The sequence below is a fragment of the Mustela erminea genome, chromosome 15, assembly GCF_009829155.1.
Source record: "Mustela erminea isolate mMusErm1 chromosome 15, mMusErm1.Pri, whole genome shotgun sequence".
Taxonomy (NCBI): domain Eukaryota; kingdom Metazoa; phylum Chordata; class Mammalia; order Carnivora; family Mustelidae; genus Mustela; species Mustela erminea.
In genome coordinates this window covers 999,331-1,018,790 of record NC_045628.1, presented here as the reverse complement: position 1 = coordinate 1,018,790, position 19,460 = coordinate 999,331, and the positions used below count along the sequence as shown (strand labels likewise).

Genomic DNA, 19,460 nt, shown 5'->3' with positions numbered 1-19,460 from the left:
CCCCGTGACGCTGACTGTGTGGTGAGCAGCGTCCGCTGGAGGCCTTCACCGGAGGCCTTCGAGTCCACCGAGTGGTCACTGGTCCCAGGAGCCAGGGGCCTTCTGGAAGCTGGTGGCTTCTTTCTGTCCCTCAGGGAACGGCAGGAAGGCAGCATCCTGAGGTGGGGCTGAGCGCTCACCCGGGACGTCTGGGTCCCTCCCCAGTGGGTCTGTCGTTGGGATGACGTGGCGAGGCCGACTGCTGGTTGGTGACTCTGGTCTCGTCCTGCAGGCGGTAGACGGTCACTATCCGCGTGGTCATATTTGAGGTGTCCTGTGCTTCAACAGCGTGCGTCCGCGAGACCGTGTGCAGGGTGTGGGCTGGCCTTGATAACGTTCATTCCGACTCTGCCTCCCTAGAGAGGGGACCCGTCCGGACACAGTGGGCGCCTTGGCTGCCCCGTGGGAGGGCTGATGTGTCCACAGTCAGTGCTGGGGCCGAAGCCAGTGGCTGGAGAAAGGTCTTCAGGATTTTCATTTTTGTAGTAAAAGCTGTTTTTATGTTCTTTTCCTGGTTCCTTTTTCGTGTATTCTCTTTCAACGTAAGTTCGCAAGCAGCTGGGATGGAAGCCTCTGGCTGTGTCCTGAGAAATAAGGGAGTCAGGGCTCCGTGCTTTTTTGACCCGGAGTAAGACATGCGATGCTCTTACGGGGCGTTTCGTGAGCACCCCCAAAATGGGAAGGCAGCAGGAAGGGGCAGGGGGCTGTGGCGGGGGCACGTGCTGGCTCGCGTGCGGCCTGGCCCTCGGGGCACTGGGTTCCTATCGGGCTGCGGGCTCCTGGCAGGGCCACGTCCCTAGATCCTGCCGGTGACGGGCCAGCCTGTTCTCTGCTGGGGATCCTGCGTTTCTCGCGTCCCCGCCGAGCATGTGCAGACATACGGCTGGAGTTATGGAGACCGGCTTGGTCTCTGCCCTTCGTCTGCACTGGCGTCTCGCAAAGCCCGGCCCTGTCGGGAGGCCTAGAGGCGGCGTTGGCTAAGGGAATGTGCACGCATGTGCTGGGGGCGCGCCCAGAGGCTCCGACCCTGGGGACAGGCAAACCGATGGCACATGAGCGAAAACACCAACCCAGGCGAGGCCAGGCTGTCCTGAGTTCCCATCAGGGGTGAGGGCTCCCTGACCCACAGGGGTGGGCACAGCAAGCCGCGGAGGCGGGAGACCCTGGGCTCCAACATTTCGTGTTCGTTGTCGGCAGCTGGGGTGCGGCGCTGCCCTCGGCCTGCGGAGCTGCCTGAGGCCGTGATCAAGGACACTTGGGCCCGAGCTTTCATCTGACCCGCCTTCTCCTGTCCTGTTGACACTGACCGGCTCTCCTCTCCCACGTCCCGGAGCCCAGGGGCCGCCCGGACAGAGGCCAGGACCCTGAGCTGGGCCGCCAGCTGGGGGAGGGGGCCTGGGGACCCTGAGCTGGGCCTGTTCAAGGCTTCATTTTAGCTTTCATCTGTCACTGTGGTGTCCTGGCTCTTCTGTGTTGACAGCATAGGGTTGGGTGAGTGTAAAGATTTTTGGGGTCAGAAGCTCATGGACCTCACGGGCACGACCCTTGAATAATACGAATCCGGGCCAGACCGCAGCCGCCTCTCTCACTGGGAGAAGCCTCGAGTGAGGAGCGGGAGCGCCCACAGTGCCGTCCCGCGCGACGGTCTTCCCTTTTCCTCAGAGACCTGCTCCCGGGGGTCTGACAGCTGCCCTCCTGTGTTGGGAGCCCCGGATCGTGCTGCGCTGTCTCCTTGGAGCCCTGCTGTGTCCTTTCCTCTGACAACCAGTTGAAGGGGCTTCCCGCCGGCTTTTCTGGGGGAGCAGACCGCCCATTCAGCCCGGTCCTTGGGGAACATACTCCATGGGGGTTGAGTGGGATCGGGGCGGCCGTGGCCTGGGCAGCCTGTGCAGGTGAGGCTTGCGTCCCAGACGGCGCTCCGGGAGGAGCGGTCTCCCTGCTAACGCCACTCTGTCCCCCACAGTGTGCCGGAGAAGAGAACTGGGTGGACAGCCGGACCGTCTACGTGGGGCACAGGGAGCCCCCCCCAGGTGCTGAGGCCTACATCCCGCAGAGACACCCCGACAACAGAATCGTCTCCTCCAAGGTGAGCTTCTGTCTGGGACCTTGTCTCCCTGAGCCCTCTGGGGTTGCTGGTTACCCGCTCTGCGCCTGGGCCGTTGCTGTGGCCGCCGCCCCCACATCGAGTGCTGGGGCTGGCATCTCCCTGTCCCATGGCTTGTCCCACAGCTGGTGAGATGCGCGTCCCGTGAGCTAGACCCCCTTTCCTTCACGTCTCTTTAACATGCCACGGACACAGGAGGCCTACTTCTGCCACTGACGTATTTGCCATCTGGCCACGTGCCCCTCCTAGGCCACCCCTGGCCAGGGTCTCCTCTGCAGAGACAACACCGAATGTCTCTGGAGGCAGCAGGTGTGTGTAGGTTCCTTGTAAACAGGGACACTGGGCATGGACTCTCCGTGTTGTGAGTGCCAGGAAAGCCGTGACAGGAGTGTGGTCACTCACGGGCTCCACGTGTTCCCCTTGACCAAGCGCGGGGACACGGAGGCGCACTCCACAGCCTCGCGGGGTCACTGCTCCGTGGCCCTCCGGGATGGTGCGGAATTTACTAGTCGGCTCTGAACAAAAAGGTGGATGATGGGTTCCTGGATTTTGGAGAACTTTCCCTTTAGGTGGACACCCACATGTCCACGAAGGTGTGCTCCATGTCCCTCGCAGGCAGTGTGCCCAGACCCCACACGGGGGCCCCGGACGCACACCCCTGTGTGGTGGGCCCACTAAGTCCGTACGTGGCTGCCCACGTATCTAGGTGTGTGTGGTCGACCGACTCAAGTCCTTGGAGACAATCGAAGATGCGGCTGACCTTGAGAATTCTCCAGAAGCGCTTGCTCTTCGAGGCCGTTTGTTAAATGGAGGGATTTTATTTAAAACTGCGACGGAAAATCAGTGACGATGATGGTCCCGGCTTCAGTCAGAATCCCCACGATCAAGCGGGCTGCTCACCACAGAAATCCCACGTGATGCGCGTGGTACGTGGTCGCCCAGAGGGATCCGTGCCGGGAGACGCGGCCGAGCAGGACCTTCCCGAGGTGGGGGTGCTTTGCTGCGGTGACCTGTGCGGACCAGACACGGTCTCCTGTGGGGCACGCTGAAGACCATGTCCCTGGTTGCCCAGACACGTTTCTGAAAAATCAGCTCCCGTGCCGTTCAGATGCATCGAGAATCGGGGAAGCGTGTCAGACGCCGTGGCTGGGGGAGCCAGGGGAACCGGGCGGGGCAGGTGCTGGGGGCTGGTGATGGGGCTCGAGGCCGCCCACGGCCCCGTGTCTTGCCGGCAGGACGTTTGTCAGCCCCTTTGGCCACTGGCGGCTTCCCGCTATGGCTGGCTTCCCTTCCAGGGACAGAGCCCTCAGGGCCTTCGGGTCGATGTGGGATGTTCCGCACAGCGTGGGTCCATAGAACCTTCCAGAAGACAGAGTTCCTGGTTCACCAGGGCGGTCCGAGGGCCTTCTTGGCGCATTTGGTGGACTATAGCCAGACGCTGAAAGATGCTTTATTTAGGACAGAAAGCCCTGTCGGTGTTTTAGGGGAGACAGCCAAAAGCAGTGACTCCCGACTCTGTGCCCTGGTTGCAATGGGACGGCCGGCTCGTGTTCGTGTGTTCCTTTCAAAGACTCCCGCAGGGACTCTGACGTGCCCGGTCATTGTCCCACCTTTTCTGTCCCTGGGGTGGCCCCCAGCGCCCCCAGCTGCCCTACCCGCCCTGGGCCCACAGCACTGCCTCAGTTTCTGACAGGGGTGGGGGAAGGAGCGTTCGAGACAGACGTGCCACTTCCCGGGGCTTTCACGGCGGGTCCTTCCCACGAAGGCTCCTTCCGAGCGGGAGGAACTGAGTCGGCCTCCTCGCAAGGGCAGGTCAGGCTGAGGCCACACAGACGCTCCGGGCCTGAGTCTCCACTCCCGAACGGGAGGGGCCTGCGTCCTCTGCTCTGAGATGACCGCAGGGACAGGGTAGTGGCGCAGCGAGCTGTCCGTGGGAGACGATGGTGCGTCGTCTAAGGAGAAATCACGTACGGACAGCACAGCGTCAGCGGCTAATCGGAGCCTGCATGGAAGAGGCTCTCGGAGGCTGCCGGCTGCGCGCCGAGCTGTCGGGGTGGACGGCAGCCGTGGCGTCTGTCGGCATCTGGAGCGTGTGATCGCTTTCGTCTCGACGGCTCCGAGAGCGCGGAGAGAACGGCTTGACGGGTGCACCCCAAGTCCGCAGCGGGTGCGGAGAACGCGTGCTGTGACGCATCCACGTTTTCCTGAGAAGAGCGAGAACAAGGACCGCCAGCGGCGACCTGGTGCACCCGCAGGCTCGAGGGAGCTGCCCATGGCGGTAGGAAGCCCACCTGTCCGGCTCGGCTTCCGACCTGTCCCGCGGAAAGGCCGACCAGGCGACCCGTGACGCAGAGTTCAGTTTGCGTTCTGGCGGAGACGCCTGGGCAGGTGTGTCTGGGATGAAGGAGAAAAGAACCCACACCGCAGGGCGTCCCGTTGCTCGTGCCTGTGACGCCGCACGGACCCCCACGCCCCGCGCCTGCTGGAGCTTGTGAGCGAGCAGACCCCAGATCCAGGAGAAGGACCGGATGCCGCCTGCTCGGTCCGCGAACTGCTTCTCTGGGCGCCGGATCCACATGGCTCCCAGCTCCGGCCTCAGGACCGTTGCCGTCAGGCTCAGGCTGTCCGGTCAGTCCATGCCTCCCAGCATCCCTCACTGCTGGCCACTGGCAGCGCGACCACTATTCCCAGGCAGATGTGGACGGACCACGTTCGCCAGGACATCTGAGTGTCTCCCGAGCCCAGAACCACCGTGTGAGGCCGCTGCTCCTTACGAAGCCTGTCCTGCTGCCGGAGGAACAGCCTCAGAGTGAAGCCCGTGGGCTGACTTCTAGCTGTGCATCTGCCACTGAGCCCACACCTCCCGGTGGCCCCCGTGGCCCCAGCACTGCCTCTCCCTGGCCCGCCATGACGCTCACTCATTTTTCTAACATCAGGGATCCGCGATGGGGTGTAATTTTCTGTTTTCTGCTCCCAGTCTCCCAGTCGTGAACGAGGCAGCTCAGCTCCGTGTCTGTGACAACCTTGCAGGGCAGGTCGGGGCTGCGGCGCTGGGCCCGGGTTTGGGTCCAGCGGAGCCGAGGCCGCTTCGCGTGTGTTGTCAGACCTTCCAGTGGTCAGCGAGAGCGGTGCCCAGCGCTCACCTCGGTCTCCTTCCCCCGCGGTGCTGGGGCAGACCAGGTGGGCCGCGTTCTGCTTTGTGCTGACCCACACTCCGGGCGACTCAGAGCCACGGGGACCGCCACAGAGCTGAGCCCGGTGCCCACAGAGGCTCCCGCGTGAGATCTTCGCAGGGGAGAGCGGCAAGGAGTAGTGACCGTCTCGTGCCGTTCGCGTCGGGGTGAAGGGAGGCGCTTCGGCTGAGCCCGGGACCGCTGGGACGACGTGCCGCCTGCTGCCCGGACGGCCTGGGAGCTGGGCCCGATACAGGGTCCGCGGAGCGTGGGACATCGTGGCCCCCGGTCTGCGCAGACACTCAGCGCCCTGGACGTCGGGAGGACGACGCGTGTGCGGCTCTGCGTCCGCCACCGGCTCTTGTGTGTCGCCCGGTGACCCGCCCGCGTGGGGCCGAGGTGCCACGCGCGTTCCCGTTATGTTGCTGGGTTTCCGCCTTCTCGTCACGCGCCCTCCGGATTAGCGAGCCTTTCTGACCACGTCAGCCGTCAGCAGGAGCGACTTGCGGCGGGTTATCCTGTGTGATGAGGGGACCACGAGGGGTGGCGGCTGAGCCGGGCCGTGCCGTCCTGCGCCTCAGTAGCGGGAAGCGGTCCCTGAAGTGGCCTCAGTCCAGATCCGAGCTGGCTCCGGGTGCACGAGATCGGGAGGCGGACGGGTCCAGACGCGGCGCCTTCACGCAGACGAGCCCCACGTTCCTGTGGCGTCCGAGCGTGGTTCCTCGTTCAGAAGCAGACGACGCTGTCTCTGATTTCATGACCCGTGGGAGACAAGCGCTTTCTAACGTGGGACGTTCAGGAATACGTAAGGGTCAGAGAGGGCAGCGATGGGCCTCTCAAGCCTTTGCCAGCAGCGCCCACCGTGCCCCCGGGCGCCTCCACGGTCACCCGCCAGGCCTGGGTTTTCATCCGTGCTCGCTTCGGGAGACAGAAGGCGGAGATTTGAGTACGAGCTCTTCCGTTAACGTGACTTTGGTACCAAGTAACGTGTCCCAGGTACTTGGGGACATTCCTGACTCACGGGTCATGAGTAGCGGGCGTGGGTGCTGGGCAGTAAAGGTCGGTTTTAACGGGGTGAGGCCTTAAAGACGGCGCTGTCTTGGGGTCAGGACATCTGTGAAGGACCACGGATCAGTCCAGGCCGGTCACAGAAACCCAGAAACTAGGGATAAATGCTGTGGCTGCCTCATAACTCATGTTTCTTTTCATATCGTCTTTTAAAAGTTGGTGGAAAGTCGCTTTTCCATTATGGCCTATTTAAGAGAAAAAATATTTACTTTTCTTAAAAATCTAGAAAGATGGCTGTGTTTGTGCTGTCCACGGAGCTGGGGGATTTTACGGTCCCCGTGATGTCTAGTACCAGGTTGAGCCAGAGCTGAGGTCACAGCTGCATTCCCGCGGGGCACGCGCCCATGTACCGACTCAACACGTGAGAAACTACCACCCGTCCCTGAATAATTTGCTGAAGTTCACTTGGTTTTGAAGCATTAGGACCGTGTCGCATATGGGGTCTGACTCTAGAACGGCCACGGGTTTCACAGCGGAACGAGGAGCAAATGTTTTCTGAGTCCGTCGAGCGGCCGGTTGTCCTGAGGTAGGGGAGCGACGGAAGAATCCAAAGCTTGGCCTTTTTATTCTGGTTTTTGGGGGAGTTTGTGGGGGGAGGGAGAGACATTGCCTGTGTTTTGAGAAAATTGGCAGTTAGGATTGGGTGGGGAAACCGAGGCAAAGGTGTAGGCACGTACTCCGCACCTGCTCTCCGCGTCGGGGCTGCATCTCTGCCCAGGAGACCTGCTATTTGGTTCTCAGTCTGCTCGTGCTCCAGGGAAGAAAGCCTCGTGGCGCACGGCGAAGTCCAGCGCCGTTCCTGGTGAAGAGTTTCAGCTAACTAGGGAAGCAGGAGCGTTCCAGCGTGGTGGAGAGTGTCTGCAACACCACAGCTCGTACCGCCCCGGATGGCGGCAACGGAGTCGGCGCTTTCACCCAAGGACCGAGAGCGACACGGGCTCCCCTCTGCGCTGTTCGGCCGCCTTCCTGGGTGTTGTGGCTAATACGGCGAGGGCAGGAAGGGGTGCGGGACAGGCGGACCGGGCAGGAAGAAACAAGGCAGGAGGCGTGAAGGTCGGTGGGAAAATCCCCAAGAAAACTCCCGGCAAAACCTGGTGGTCTAGTGAGTGATCAGAGCCAGGCCGGCAGCAAACAGTCGAATTCGCAACTAAAATTTCCGGCTCTTCAAAAGATGCTGTTAAGAATTAGAGAAGCCCTTGACTGAGGAAATCTTGGCCAGACACATGGCCTATGTCTGGCGGGACGCGGAGGGGAAGGGTGCCGGGGGGTCGGACGCCGGGGGGTCGGACGCCGGGGGGTCGGGCGGGACGCCAACACAGTGTTGACTGGGAGGTACTGACCTCAGGACATTGTTGTCCTCAGAGCAGCAGATAAGGAAACTCCTCCGGAGGCCAACATGAGAAGTCTGGAGAGTAGGTGTCGCCAGACCCCCCTCCCTGTCCGCCCTCCGCTCCCTGCACGTGCAGGAGGGGTGCGTGGGCCATCTCCTGCTGGGGCATGACCACCTTGTGCTGCCTTGGGCTGTCACTTTCTGGGGCCGGCCTGACGCTGTCACAGGACAGAGGGGAAGGAGGCGGGCAGGGAGGAACGCCGGGCACGTGTGTGTTAACAGTCGGGGGTTTACGTTTTGTGAAACGTATCTGGAGGTGGACCGTGTCGGCCGCTTGGCAGGACGTGGAATTCGCTGGGGTTCGGTGCCTCGTGCTCCCCTGCGCGCGGTCCTGCGTCAGCAGCTCGTTCTCTGGCCGGCAGACGGAGGACACGCCCAGGGCTGACTTGAGAGTTCCGTAGGGAAAGCAAACGCGCAGCGGCGCCGGCGCCGTGACCCCGCCGCGAGCGCTGTGCAGAAGGAAAATGTGACCACAGTGACGAGTCTCTGTTTTCCTCTGACACAGTACACGTTCTGGAACTTCATACCCAAGAACTTGTTTGAACAGTTCAGAAGAATAGCCAACTTTTACTTTCTCATCATATTTCTGGTACAGGTAAGGCCGGCTGTCTTTCTTATCGCTCACTCAAGGGTCAGAGCTCAGCTGAGAGCAGGTTAAGTGGGGTTTGCTGTCGAGCGACAGCAGGCCCTGGAGCCCCCGGTCTGTATCCTCCGCGGACAGCTGTGTGGGCTCAGAGGGGTGTCGAAGCGGAGACAGACACGCGCCCAGTCTGCCCTGGGGTTGGTTCCGGCTGCCGCCCAGTCCTCGGGGGAAAATCGGGAGCCCCCTTCTCTTTAGGAGAAACTCGGCAGCCCGGCTCAGCGTTGCTGGGTGACCCCCCCACGTGTGCGTGGGACGAGCCGGAAGAGCACAGTGAGGTCTGAGCGAGGGAGCGGGGTTCTGACGTGATCTGGGACTGGCCGAACAGAGCAGGAGGACTTTTACCATGTCCCCACATTAACTTATTCAAGTACTTGAGGTTTGGGCCAAAAGCAGTGAATTAAACTAAAACGCACCGCGCGGTCAGGCTTGCGTCTTTGCCTCCGTTCGCCTGGGTCCGTAAGCAGGTCCCCGTCTGCAGCGGCCACCCTCCGTTCCGTGGGGGTCGGTGCCTTGGGACTAGTGGGAGTTTACAGCAGCAGGTTTGCAGTAAGCCAACGCGGGTGTTGTAGTTGGCGTCTCCGGCCCGTCCCCAGTCCCCGGGACGCACTGGGAGCGGGCCCACGGGTCCTTCCTGGTCCCCGGTGGCGCTGGGGGTCGGCCGGCCGGCCCGTCCCCGTCCCCGTCCCCGTCCCCGTCCCCGTCCCCGTCCCCGTCCCCGCTGGCGTCTGTAACTCTGCTCTCCTTGCAGCTGATCATCGACACGCCCACGAGCCCCGTGACCAGCGGGCTCCCCCTCTTCTTTGTCATCACGGTCACGGCCATCAAGCAGGTAAGACGTCTGCAGGGGAAAGCGGCACGGCGCCTTCCTGTGACGGGACGTCACCTTGCGTGCAGAGCCGAGCATCTGTGTCGTGTCAGCGAGTCACGGGAGACTTAGCTCCGGACATGGATGTGGGTAACGGTCCCGGACCGACAGCTGAGCTGAAATGAGGCCGTTCGGTGACGTAGCAGCTGGGGCGGTGTCCTGGGAGTCTAGGGAGGACACCAAAGCTTTCAGTTCAGAACCGACCAGAGATGGAATCTGTTTTTAGGAGAGTTTCTTAGCCTGTCCTCACTCTGGGCTGCCTGAACCAGTAGGACCCGCTGTTTGCGGCGTCCGGGCTGCAGCCCCCCAGCGAGCCTGTGGACTGCTGACCCGCCGCACGCCTCGGGCTCGTCTGCCCGGACGGTGAGGAGAATGCACCTCCGCCCTCCCTGCCGGCCCTCTGGCTGTCAGTGCTGTACCTGTCCCCCGTTTCTGGTTCCACCAAACTCCCCTTCCCTCGGAAGGAGGCCCCACACCCACGAGCAGCCCCTGCCGGCCCACCCGAGCCCCCAGCAGGCACCGGGCCACATCCGTCAGGACGGCGTCTCCTGCCATGGTGCTTGGGGTTCGCATTTCCTGGGTGACGGGCGATGCTGGCATCTTTCCCGGGCTTACTGGCCGTTGCGTGTGTCTTCAGAGAAGTGTCACCAGATACTCCGTTCATCTTAAAACCGGGATCTTTGTCTTTTTATTGATGAGTTACAAGAACTCGTCCCATGTTCCGGAAACCGGTGCCTTATGTGCAACCGACTTGAGCATCACGATGTTTGTGTTTCCGGGTTGATAAGTCGACCTTTGATTTGGGACCTTGGATCATTCGTAGAACAACAGCTTCTACTGACTTTGTTGATGGTGCGGTTCTTGCTGACAAAGCCCTGCTTTTCCAGTGTTAGTCTTTGAGTTAGAATAAAGGGAACAAAACACATTTTGCGCGAGAATGGCCGCTGGATGCTATCGGTCCGTCGAAGCACAGAGCAATTTTCTCTAGATCGAGGAAGAACGGAGAGCGGCCCCGGCCGCTGTGTGGTGTGTGTGCAGCAAGCCCCTCCGGCTGCCCCTGCCGCCGCGCCCAGCTTCAGCCCCACGGGTGTGCGCAAGCGCTGCCCTACCGGAGCGTTAGGGATGTCTTTGTCCCAGTTTGGGCTTTCTGTCTCCCTCCCCACGGATCTGGAAAGACTGGTTTGGACAAAATGACTTGACTTCTTACCCATTAGCTTGGCTTTTAAATGTAAAAGCCCAAAGGGCAGCCAGGGAGGACCCTGTGGTCGGCCGCTGCGCTGCTGTGCACGGGAGCGCAGGGCTCTCGTCTTGGGAAACCGTCGGCGGCGACTGTCGGAGTGGAGCCCACGAACGCGGTTGGTGCGTGTTGTGCACATCCCAGAACAGGCCAGTGGCCCGGCGAGGTGTCCTGGGACTCTCTGCGCAGGCCTCTCTGGGGCAGGTCGTGCTGCAGTGTAGCCACGGGCGGCACGTTTATTGTGGGGGGCGCAGGGGGCGGTGCAGTGGCTCGAGGGCGAGCCCCGCTGCGTGGACACGGCACGCCGAGTGACGGCAGAGACCCGCTGTGCCGTCCCCACGTGTTTGTAGACCCTCAGAGCAACGCTGTGGTCGCCTGTGACACGCACGTGTCGTGAACGCGTGAAACCGTGAGCAGGAAGGAGCCTTTTCAGGGACGAGTGAGAAGGGACGGGGGCGGCCCGGAGGGTCAGGGTGGCCATCCGTAAAGGGCCCCGAGAGGCGGGCACAGTGGAGTCTGGTGTTTCCCTTGGTTGTCCGTGTGTTTCGGAAGAACGACCCCTCCTCCCCGAGAGGTTGGCGGACAGCGCCACGGGCGGGCCTCAGCGGGAGCGAGTGACAGACGCGGGCGGAGGTGCCCCGAGGGCCTGTGGGGTCTCTGCCGCCCCTGAGCCGCCTCGCCCCCTCCTGCGGGTACCCGGCTTCCGGCCCTCCCTGCTCCGTGCATCCCTCCTCACCTGCCCCGACCTCAGGACAGCTCCGGCCTCTCCGGCCTCCCCGCCTCTGCCCTGGTCCCCTGGTGCCTGCGGCCCACACATCCAGGGGCTCCGATGCCCTTCTTTGCGGCTCCGGAAGCCCCCGCGGGGGAGCCTGGCAGCTGCTAGTCCCACCTGCACGCTGAACAGCCTCTGACCAGCATCTGAGCCTCTGTCCACATCTCCTGACTTCAGTGAGGCAGGCAGTGGCCCAGAGCCCTCCCAGGCTGCCCACCTGCCTTTCTTGCCCGGCTTTTTGCAGGCCCTGCACCGTCTTTAACCCTCCAGGCCGGCCTGGCCCCTGGGTCCCCCGTGTCTGACCCTGCCGCCCCCTCATGCTGTTTACCCTGGTATCACCCCCTCCCTTCCAGGCAAGCGCCGAGCATCCGTTGGGGGCCAGCTCAGACCCTCCTCTCTGAGCCCCCCGCACACCCATTGGCCCACGTGCACTGGGGGGCCTGCGACACACTCACTGGGTCAGGGAACAGGTGCGACGCGGGCCTGGGCCTGCAGGAGGGGGAACGGGAGACCCCCACCCCGGTCCTCCTGCCTGAGTGAGCTCCGGCCAGGCCGCTGACGGGGAGCAACTAGAAGCGGTCACGTGCCGCGGACTCGGGCTCAGACTGTAGACCTGTGTCCTGTAGGTGAACGTTCAGAAGTCCCACAGCAAATGGGGAAAGTGGGGCCCTGAAGAAGTGGGGACATTGGGGTCTGTTTAAGGAGGAAACGTAGGACTTGTGGGTTGCTGGGTGTTGGGTGTGGGAAAGGCACCTTCTGGCTTTCCTGCAGCTTTGTGCATCCCCTGGCCGACGCCGGAGGTGTGGCACCATGGTCACGGCCCACCCGGCACGTCCAGGGCGGTGGGCTCAGGGCCAGGGACCCCCATGGCCTTCGGCTCCCCCCAGTCGGCGTCTCCTCTCCCCCCAGGGCTATGAGGACTGGCTTCGCCATAAGGCAGACAACGCCATGAACCAGTGCCCCGTGCATTTCATCCAGCATGGCAAGCTGGTGCGGAAGCAGAGCCGGAAGCTGAGGGTAAGCCGTGGGCACGTCCTTGACCCGGCCCGGGAACAGCGGGCACCCAGAGGGCTTTGCTGACACCAGACCTGTGCCGGGAACTACTTCTCTCCAGCACAGGCTGCCCACGCCCCATACCCTCCCCCACAAGCCCCACACCTGGCTGTTTGCAGAAGTTCCGTTTTTACCCTGAGCCGCACCCAGCGCTCTTGGAGCGGTCGGTGTCGCAGACCCACAGGGTGCGAACGGCTCCCACCTCCCAACAGAGGAGGCTCCAGGACGCTGTTAGAAACCTTGGTCTAGGGCACGGCGAGTTCCGCGAGCTGGGAACTGAGACGGGGTACCGAAACCCCCTGAAGGCTGTGTGTTCCCGGTTTGGGGGAGCCGTGCCGGACGGACCGGCAGAGTCTGCGAGGGCGTTGTCCACGTCACTCACGGGGATGGTTTTCACACCCGCGCGAGTGGGCGGGGCACCCCGTGGCACGGGACAGCGTGGGGTCCCTAAGGCTTGTCCCTGAGGAGTTAGTGAGAGCCCGGACGGAGCCGGCTGGGCCCTCCCGCTGCTGCTTCCGTGCGCCGCGCGCCCCGCTGCGTCTCATCTCTGAAGCCCCCATCCCCCACCCTGTGCCCATCCCCCATCCCATGCCCCTCCCCCACCCCGTGCCCCTCCCCCTCCCCCGACCCTGTGCGCCTCCTCTCCCCACCCCTCCCCCCTTCCACCCAACCCAAGACCCCCCGAAGGCCTGCTCGGGCGTCGCCAGCAGACGGGCCGTCTCAGCGAACCGAGTCTGACATGTGTCAAACACGCCACCGTGTACATTTTTTAAGATTTTATGCAACATTTTTTAAAGTTTTTTCTTTTGTTAAAGTCCTCTCTGCGCCCTGCCTGGGGCGTGAGCGCAGCCCAAGATCAAGGGTCTCGTGCTCCACCCGCCGCACCCCTGCATCTTCTTCGTTCTGTGAACATCCCTGCCGGGTGTTGGGGCTTCTGCTGAGCCCCCCCTCTGCCTGATGGGTGGTGACTTCCCGGCCGAGCTGGGGCCTGGGGCCCGTGCTGGTGCACCGGCACACGCTCACGGGCCCGTCATGCCCTTCCCCTCAGTGACCGCGTGTCCTTTGCGGAGCCTCCGTGCTTCTGGTGAGCTGACCCGGAGAGCCTCCGCCGGCAGAAAACTGTACTTTTAATGCTCTGCCGTGGGACACGTCTGCTCCATGGCCGGCCGGTGTGAGACAGGGCCAGGCCCGCGGAGCTGCCCGAGGCCCCTCGAGGAGAGAGTGCCCAGCGGTCCGCCTCGGGTTCCGTTACCTCCAGGCCGTCGTGGCGTGGACGGAACCGTGTGGGCCACATCTGGGGTTGGGTCCTCATTCAGCCGACTTCTCTGCGTCCCGCCCCTGGTCCGCACACCTGCGCACACCCGCCAGTCGAAGGAAGTCTCGAGATCGACACCTTCCTGCAGGAGTCGTTCCCAGACTCGTGAACACACACCCGAATGTGTCCGGCTCGGGCGTGAGGGCTAATCGGGTTACGGGACTTTGTGGTTTGATACGAGTGAGGCGTCGTGGACCTAGAGTCGGTCTGTGGACACCCACGCCTGGTCTTCCTGGGTTTGGGCAGAAGCCCCGGCGAACAGCCCTTCCCCTCACACCCACTCATCTCCCTGCAGGTAGAGAGGCCCCTGCCCCCCGGGGCCGCCACCCAAGGCCGTCTGTCTGTCCCGCAGGTTGGGGACATCGTCATGGTCAAGGAGGACGAGACCTTCCCCTGTGACTTGATCTTCCTGTCCAGCAGCCGAGGCGACGGGACCTGCCACGTGACCACCGCCAGCTTGGACGGAGAGTCCAGCCACAAGGTAGTTGCCTTTCCCGGGGCCCCGCGGGGCGTCGTGTCAGCTGCGCTGTGTGGCCGGCCCCGTGTCCCCGTGGTGGCCAGCCCAGTGTTCCCAGAGGTCACGGAGAAACCGGGGCATCTGGGCTGGCCGCACAACTCCTCACTCTGCTTCTCCCCATATCCCGCTGTTCCCTGTTCCCCGTCAGTATCCACGACCGTCAGCCACTCGAGTTAACTGAGGGGACTTTATGCTCTTAGCTGTGTCACTGAGCGGAGGGCCAGGATACAAGGAGTAGGTGGTGGGAATTTGGAAAACTTCATTTTAATGCTCAAGATTAGTGTCTTCGCTAGACTGGAGTTAAGTGAAAAGGCGCACAAGAGTGGAGATTTTGAGGACTGTCACTCCAACGTGTCCTTTTGTTCCAGTATCTTAAGGATTTTCTGAACTTGGGGTTGGTTTCTTGGACTCGGGATGGAAGTCTGTACTGCCAGGTGGTAACTACGAAACTGTAATTAACAATCCAAAGACGAGAACAATCACGATTTTAAGGATTTCGTTATTTTTAGAAAAATGGGAGCTTCCAAGGAGTTTAGGAACATGAGCGCGGCTCCGTGGACCCACCGCGTCTGAGGCATTGGTGATTCATGGTGGGATTTCTGTGGTGGGAAAGAGACACTTTATGAATACTTCAGAGCATCGTATCAGCCATGTGGGACTTCGGGAAAACTTTGCCGTGTGTGATCCCGAGAGGGCGACCGTTCTGGCACGACTGATTGTAAACCACGCAGACTTGGGGGGCAGAAGCGCCTGGGAGAGTCGGGTGACTGTGGGGTCACGTGTCAGAGCGTGGCGGTCACGTTCCTGTGTCCCTGACACCCAGCGAGCCACATGGCCCCTGGCTGTGGGCACCCAGCGGCTGCTCACACCCGTCCTGCGGGAGGGACGCCCCAGCGTGGCTCGTGGGCAGCCGTGGCAGGTCTGGTGAACCACGGCTCTCTGGACGTGGTGGCCATTGCCTCATGCAGAGCTGGTGGGCGCCTGCTGCCCCTGCTACACGACTGGGCTCAGCGTCCTACTTGTGGCTGATGTCCCGTCTGCTCATCTGACTTGACCTGGGCGCTGGGGTTACTCACCCCTTTCCTTCACAGATCCTGGGGCTCCTGCTCCGGTCACGGTCGTGGCCCGTGTGACCTTGGGCAGGCATTTTTAACCTTCGCAGTTTTCACGTCCTGAGCTGGGACAGACCCTTCTTCCAGGGGCTCTTGGGAAGACATGCCTAGAAGGTCCCCTGACGTCCCCAGGGTGCAGGGGGCCCCCGGATGTTCGAGGTGTCACAGCCGCTGTCATTTACCTCCCATGTCCATCCACGGTGCCCTTTCCCGCCCAGCACATGATTGCCAGGAGGACGAGGGCACGTTCAGAGCCACGCTGTGCCCACGCGCCCTCGTGCCCCGGCTCCGAGCCCACCTGCTTGCGTTAGTGGTCCCATCTGGGCCAGTGTATTCACTGCCCGGGTCACGTTAGAACCGCCGTCCTTGGGCCCCCAGACCCACCGCCTCGGACACAGGGAGCCAGGCCTTCAGGGCCTTGGGCAAGTGCAAAGGTATTTTCTCCCGGACGATTGCCGGTGGCGCCTTGAGCTTTGTGCAGTCGCTGACGCGTGCAGACTGTGGTGTGCGCACAGCACACGACTTACGTGTTCACGGCTGTGTTCTCCCTGACACGGCACCGTGACTTCGTTCTCGGGCTTAGTGCCGGGCACAGCAGGGGACACACGGCGTGGCCTGCGTTGGAGATCGGGCGGCCAGGTGTGCGTCCCTTGCTCGGTTGTGAAGGAGATCTGTTGCCGCTCTGCAGACTCACTACGCCGTGCAGGACACGAAGGGCTTTCATACTGAGGAAGACATCGACGGCTTGCACGCCACGATCGAGTGTGAGCAGCCCCAGCCCGACCTGTACAAGTAAGTCCGGTCTGCCCTCCCTGTGGTTACGCTCCCTGCCCCCCTGGCCCTGGCCCTGCTGTCCACCGTGTCCAGCCCTGCTGTCGGGCGCCACGCTTGTCGGGAAAGAGTGTGCATGTCGCTGCTGAAAAGTTAAGACCAAGCCAGGAATAGATAGTTCACTGTTTCATAGTCCAGCAGCATTAAAACCTGTAGCTACTTTTGCGAGCATTTGGACTGGCCTAATAGAAGTAAGTTGATTGAAGAAGAGTAACTTTCTGTAACTCGAGGAATCAACTTTAAGGAAAATCGCTGGAGTCATGGGTGGATGAGGACGGGAGGAAGCCGGCGAGCTTTTGGCCCAGCACGCGGCCCTCAGTGGAGCTTCTGTCTCGGTAGCAGCAGACAGGGGTGGACAGCAGGCGCCCGACCCCCCCCGTGCTGCGCGGCCCTGACCTGACTTCTCTGTCATCAGGTTCGTCGGCCGCATCAACGTCTACAGCGACCGGAGCGACCCCGTGGTGAGGTGAGGGGCTGCGCCGTCAGGTTACCGGCAACTCTTCTCTTCGCCGTCCGACGCTTCACTCTCGACGCTCTGTTGCGTTTGGAAGCAGAATTCTGCCTTTCCAAAGACCCGGGTCCCGCGGTCTTCTCCGTTCTGGTGGGAGTGTTGCCCTCCGTGCCAGCGGCTGACGGCACTCTCGGGGACGTGGTCTCACGGTGTTCGGAGCTCGTCCGACGTGAGGCGCTACGCGAGAGGGGCCCTTGCATCTCCACAAACCAGTGTGTCTTCAACCATAAAGCTGGGCCGTTGCTGCCCTGAGGCCGCGTCTCCTCGAGATCCTTGAGAGACGCTGTTTTGGCCCCAGATTCTGTCTGGACTTAAGGGGGCAGGTCTCCTCTGCGGACCGTGTGGGTGGGAGGTGCGTGTGGTCACCTGCTTCATCGGAGCGGTCGGGGATCGGTCACGCCCACAGGTTGTAGACGAGGACCCGCACCCACCAGGTACGCAGCACCTGGGACCTGCCGGCGGCCGGACACGTGTGGCCCACTCTCATCGGCGCTGGCCGTCCTGTGGGGTGTCGCCTGTGCATCGTGTCCGGGTCTAGTGGGTCCTGGCTGTCGAGGTAAGGGAGGTGGACGGTGTAGGAAGTTGGTTTGGAGTAGGATCTGGAGCCGACCTTTTCTGTAACCCCTGCCTCTCCTGTGTCGGAGAGACATTTTTCTGTCCACTTACACGGCCCTCAGATGGTCGGCATCCTGGTGTGACCTTGTGTGTCGAGAACAGTTGCCCAGAAGCAGAAATCATCACAGCAGGAAATCGATGGTGATCAGTGTGAGATCCTGGGGGCCCTCGTGAAACTGTCACAGAAATTGTTTGTGCGCATCCTGAGTCACAGCCATTGTCCATGCGCAGGTTTGCGGTGCCTCCGAGGGGCTGTGGTCGTCCCAAGACAGACACTAGTCTATAAGATACTCCTAGTGTCTGTGCAGAAACAACCCGCATTTCTGTGTCCTGTGAGAAGCCCTGTTGGAAGGATCGGGATTTACTGGACTAGAAAGGATTAGAAAGCTTGGGGTTTATTCACCTTGTCGCCAGGATGGATCAGGCGTAAACTCGCGGCTCCCGCTGCCTCACGTTCGGACGATGTTTCATGCTGAGCACGGGAAGCCCATGGCTAACGCAGGTCACGGGCTGGAGCTAATTCTTGTTTTGCTCTTTAAGGACGTACACTGTTCGGCCGACTTTTACCTCTTGGGTGTTATAGGTGCTCGTAAACTCGTGGTGTGAACGGGGGTGACTTGTGTCTCCCAGTTCCTCATGCCCTCGCAGTCCTGTCCAAACTAGAAGCAGGGTACTTCTTAAAGTAAATTGTGTTTCACTTCCCAGACATGCTTTATAAAAAGGCCATTTGTTTCCGTGAGACGGTCCACAGGCATCGTGAGCATACCGCTCGCAGAGGCTGACGGTCCTCAAGGGGGACCCGGCAGGGCGTGTGCGGCCCCGGGAGCGTCTGTGGCGGCCAGGTCTAGCACGAGGGCTGGGACCGTGGAGCCGCCCTGGGCTGATGCGTCCGGTCAGGTGTCCCCCAGGAAACAGTCTCTTGCCCTCGTCCTCAGGGGGAGGTGGCCCCAAGCCGCGTCGTCTAACTCGCCGGCGCGCCCGCGTCTGTGGCGTTCACAGGCCCCACGCACTGTGGCACGGGAGAATCGAGCGCGCGTCCCCGCGCACTGCAGATGCGGTCCGTGCAGCGCTGACGGCACCAGCGTCCGCGGAGCTGTTTTTGGCTTCCCGCTCTGGTCCGCTCTTGGGAAATGAGCAGCGAGGAAACCGGGCAGAGCCCAGGGAACACGAACCCCCGGAGGCAGAGACGTGATCTGTTGCTCACGGCCGAGTCCCGTGCACTTGGGGCCGGCGTGTTCTTCGTGACTGATCTTAACTTCTTGGTGGTTTTCTGCTGAGGTAGCAGGGGCAGGGGAGCGTCCAGATTTCGGGGCCACTGCACGCAGAGGGTCCTCGTGGTTGGACACACACAGTGTTCCCGAGTTTGAAAGTGAGACCGGATCCCGCCGACTCGTGGAGTCTCCCCAAGGATGTGGTAGAAACAGTGGAAGCCTCTCGAGTCTTCTCGGAGACGGGGCCGTCTGTCAGCCTGTGTGGGCTGACGTGGCCCCTCCAGGGAGCGGGCCGCGCAAAGGGCCGCCCGCCAGATCCTTCCGCAGAGTGGGTCTTCCTTCCCAGGGTGAAGGCCACGCTCTCCCACGGAGTCGGGCCAGCTTCCGTGATCGAGTGTAAGCTACTCCACGCTTACACGATTTCCTCTTGAAACCAAGTCTGTCAGGCCCAGGCCTCGATTCCCACCTGGACCGCCTTCTTCTGTCCGACCCCCGGCCCCACTCTGGTCCTCTTGTCTTTGCAGGCCCCTGGGGTCGGAGAACCTGCTTCTCAGGGGAGCCACGCTGAAGAACACCGAGAAGGTCTTCGGTGAGTGTCTCAGTGAGTCGTCACCAGCAGCTTCTAAAGCTCAGGGCAGTTAACCTCGAGCAGGCGCAGCCCGTCTACTTCCATGGCGCGTCCGTCCGCACTGTGCGGCGGGCTCTGGGGCAGTGGACAGCAGCCTGAGGACCCCTGTCCCGGCGCGTCGCCCCCGCCCGCGAAGCCGTGGTGTCTGACTGTCGCTTGTGTGTTGAGCATCTGTGGTTTTTGGGTCGGAAGCATAAGTTCCTGTCGGTAGGAGAACGCACACGCCGCCGTTCTGCGGGTTTCTGCGAACGGCTGCGCTTCTCTGGCGGCCTCTCCCCGCCCCGAGCGGAGCTCTTGTTTCTTAAGGGAGGCAACTTAAAAATGTGCTCGTGTGCCCAGTTTCAGAAACCCCAACATGGTACCGTCTGACCTCCAG

General features: G+C 62.0%; 1 protein-coding gene across 12 annotated transcripts in view; it reads left to right on the top strand.

The window, feature by feature from the left end:
• ATP11A (ATPase phospholipid transporting 11A) overlaps positions 1 to 19,460 on the top strand; it is an 84,638-nt gene that overhangs the window by 21,615 nt on the left and 43,563 nt on the right. For 11 of the 12 annotated variants that reach the window (XM_032314942.1, XM_032314941.1, XM_032314940.1 and 8 more), the window contains 8 exons: positions 2,003 to 2,125; positions 8,280 to 8,369; positions 9,166 to 9,246; positions 12,201 to 12,308; positions 14,012 to 14,140; positions 15,977 to 16,080; positions 16,535 to 16,585; positions 18,981 to 19,045. In XM_032314942.1, the coding sequence (XP_032170833.1) occupies positions 2,003 to 2,125; positions 8,280 to 8,369; positions 9,166 to 9,246; positions 12,201 to 12,308; positions 14,012 to 14,140; positions 15,977 to 16,080; positions 16,535 to 16,585; positions 18,981 to 19,045 (751 nt within the window). Of the gene's footprint in view, positions 1 to 2,002; positions 2,126 to 8,279; positions 8,370 to 8,979; positions 9,084 to 9,119; positions 9,247 to 12,200; positions 12,309 to 14,011; positions 14,141 to 15,976; positions 16,081 to 16,534; positions 16,586 to 18,980; positions 19,046 to 19,460 lie in introns of those variants that run through there. The other variant, XM_032314952.1, reaches the window with a different exon arrangement.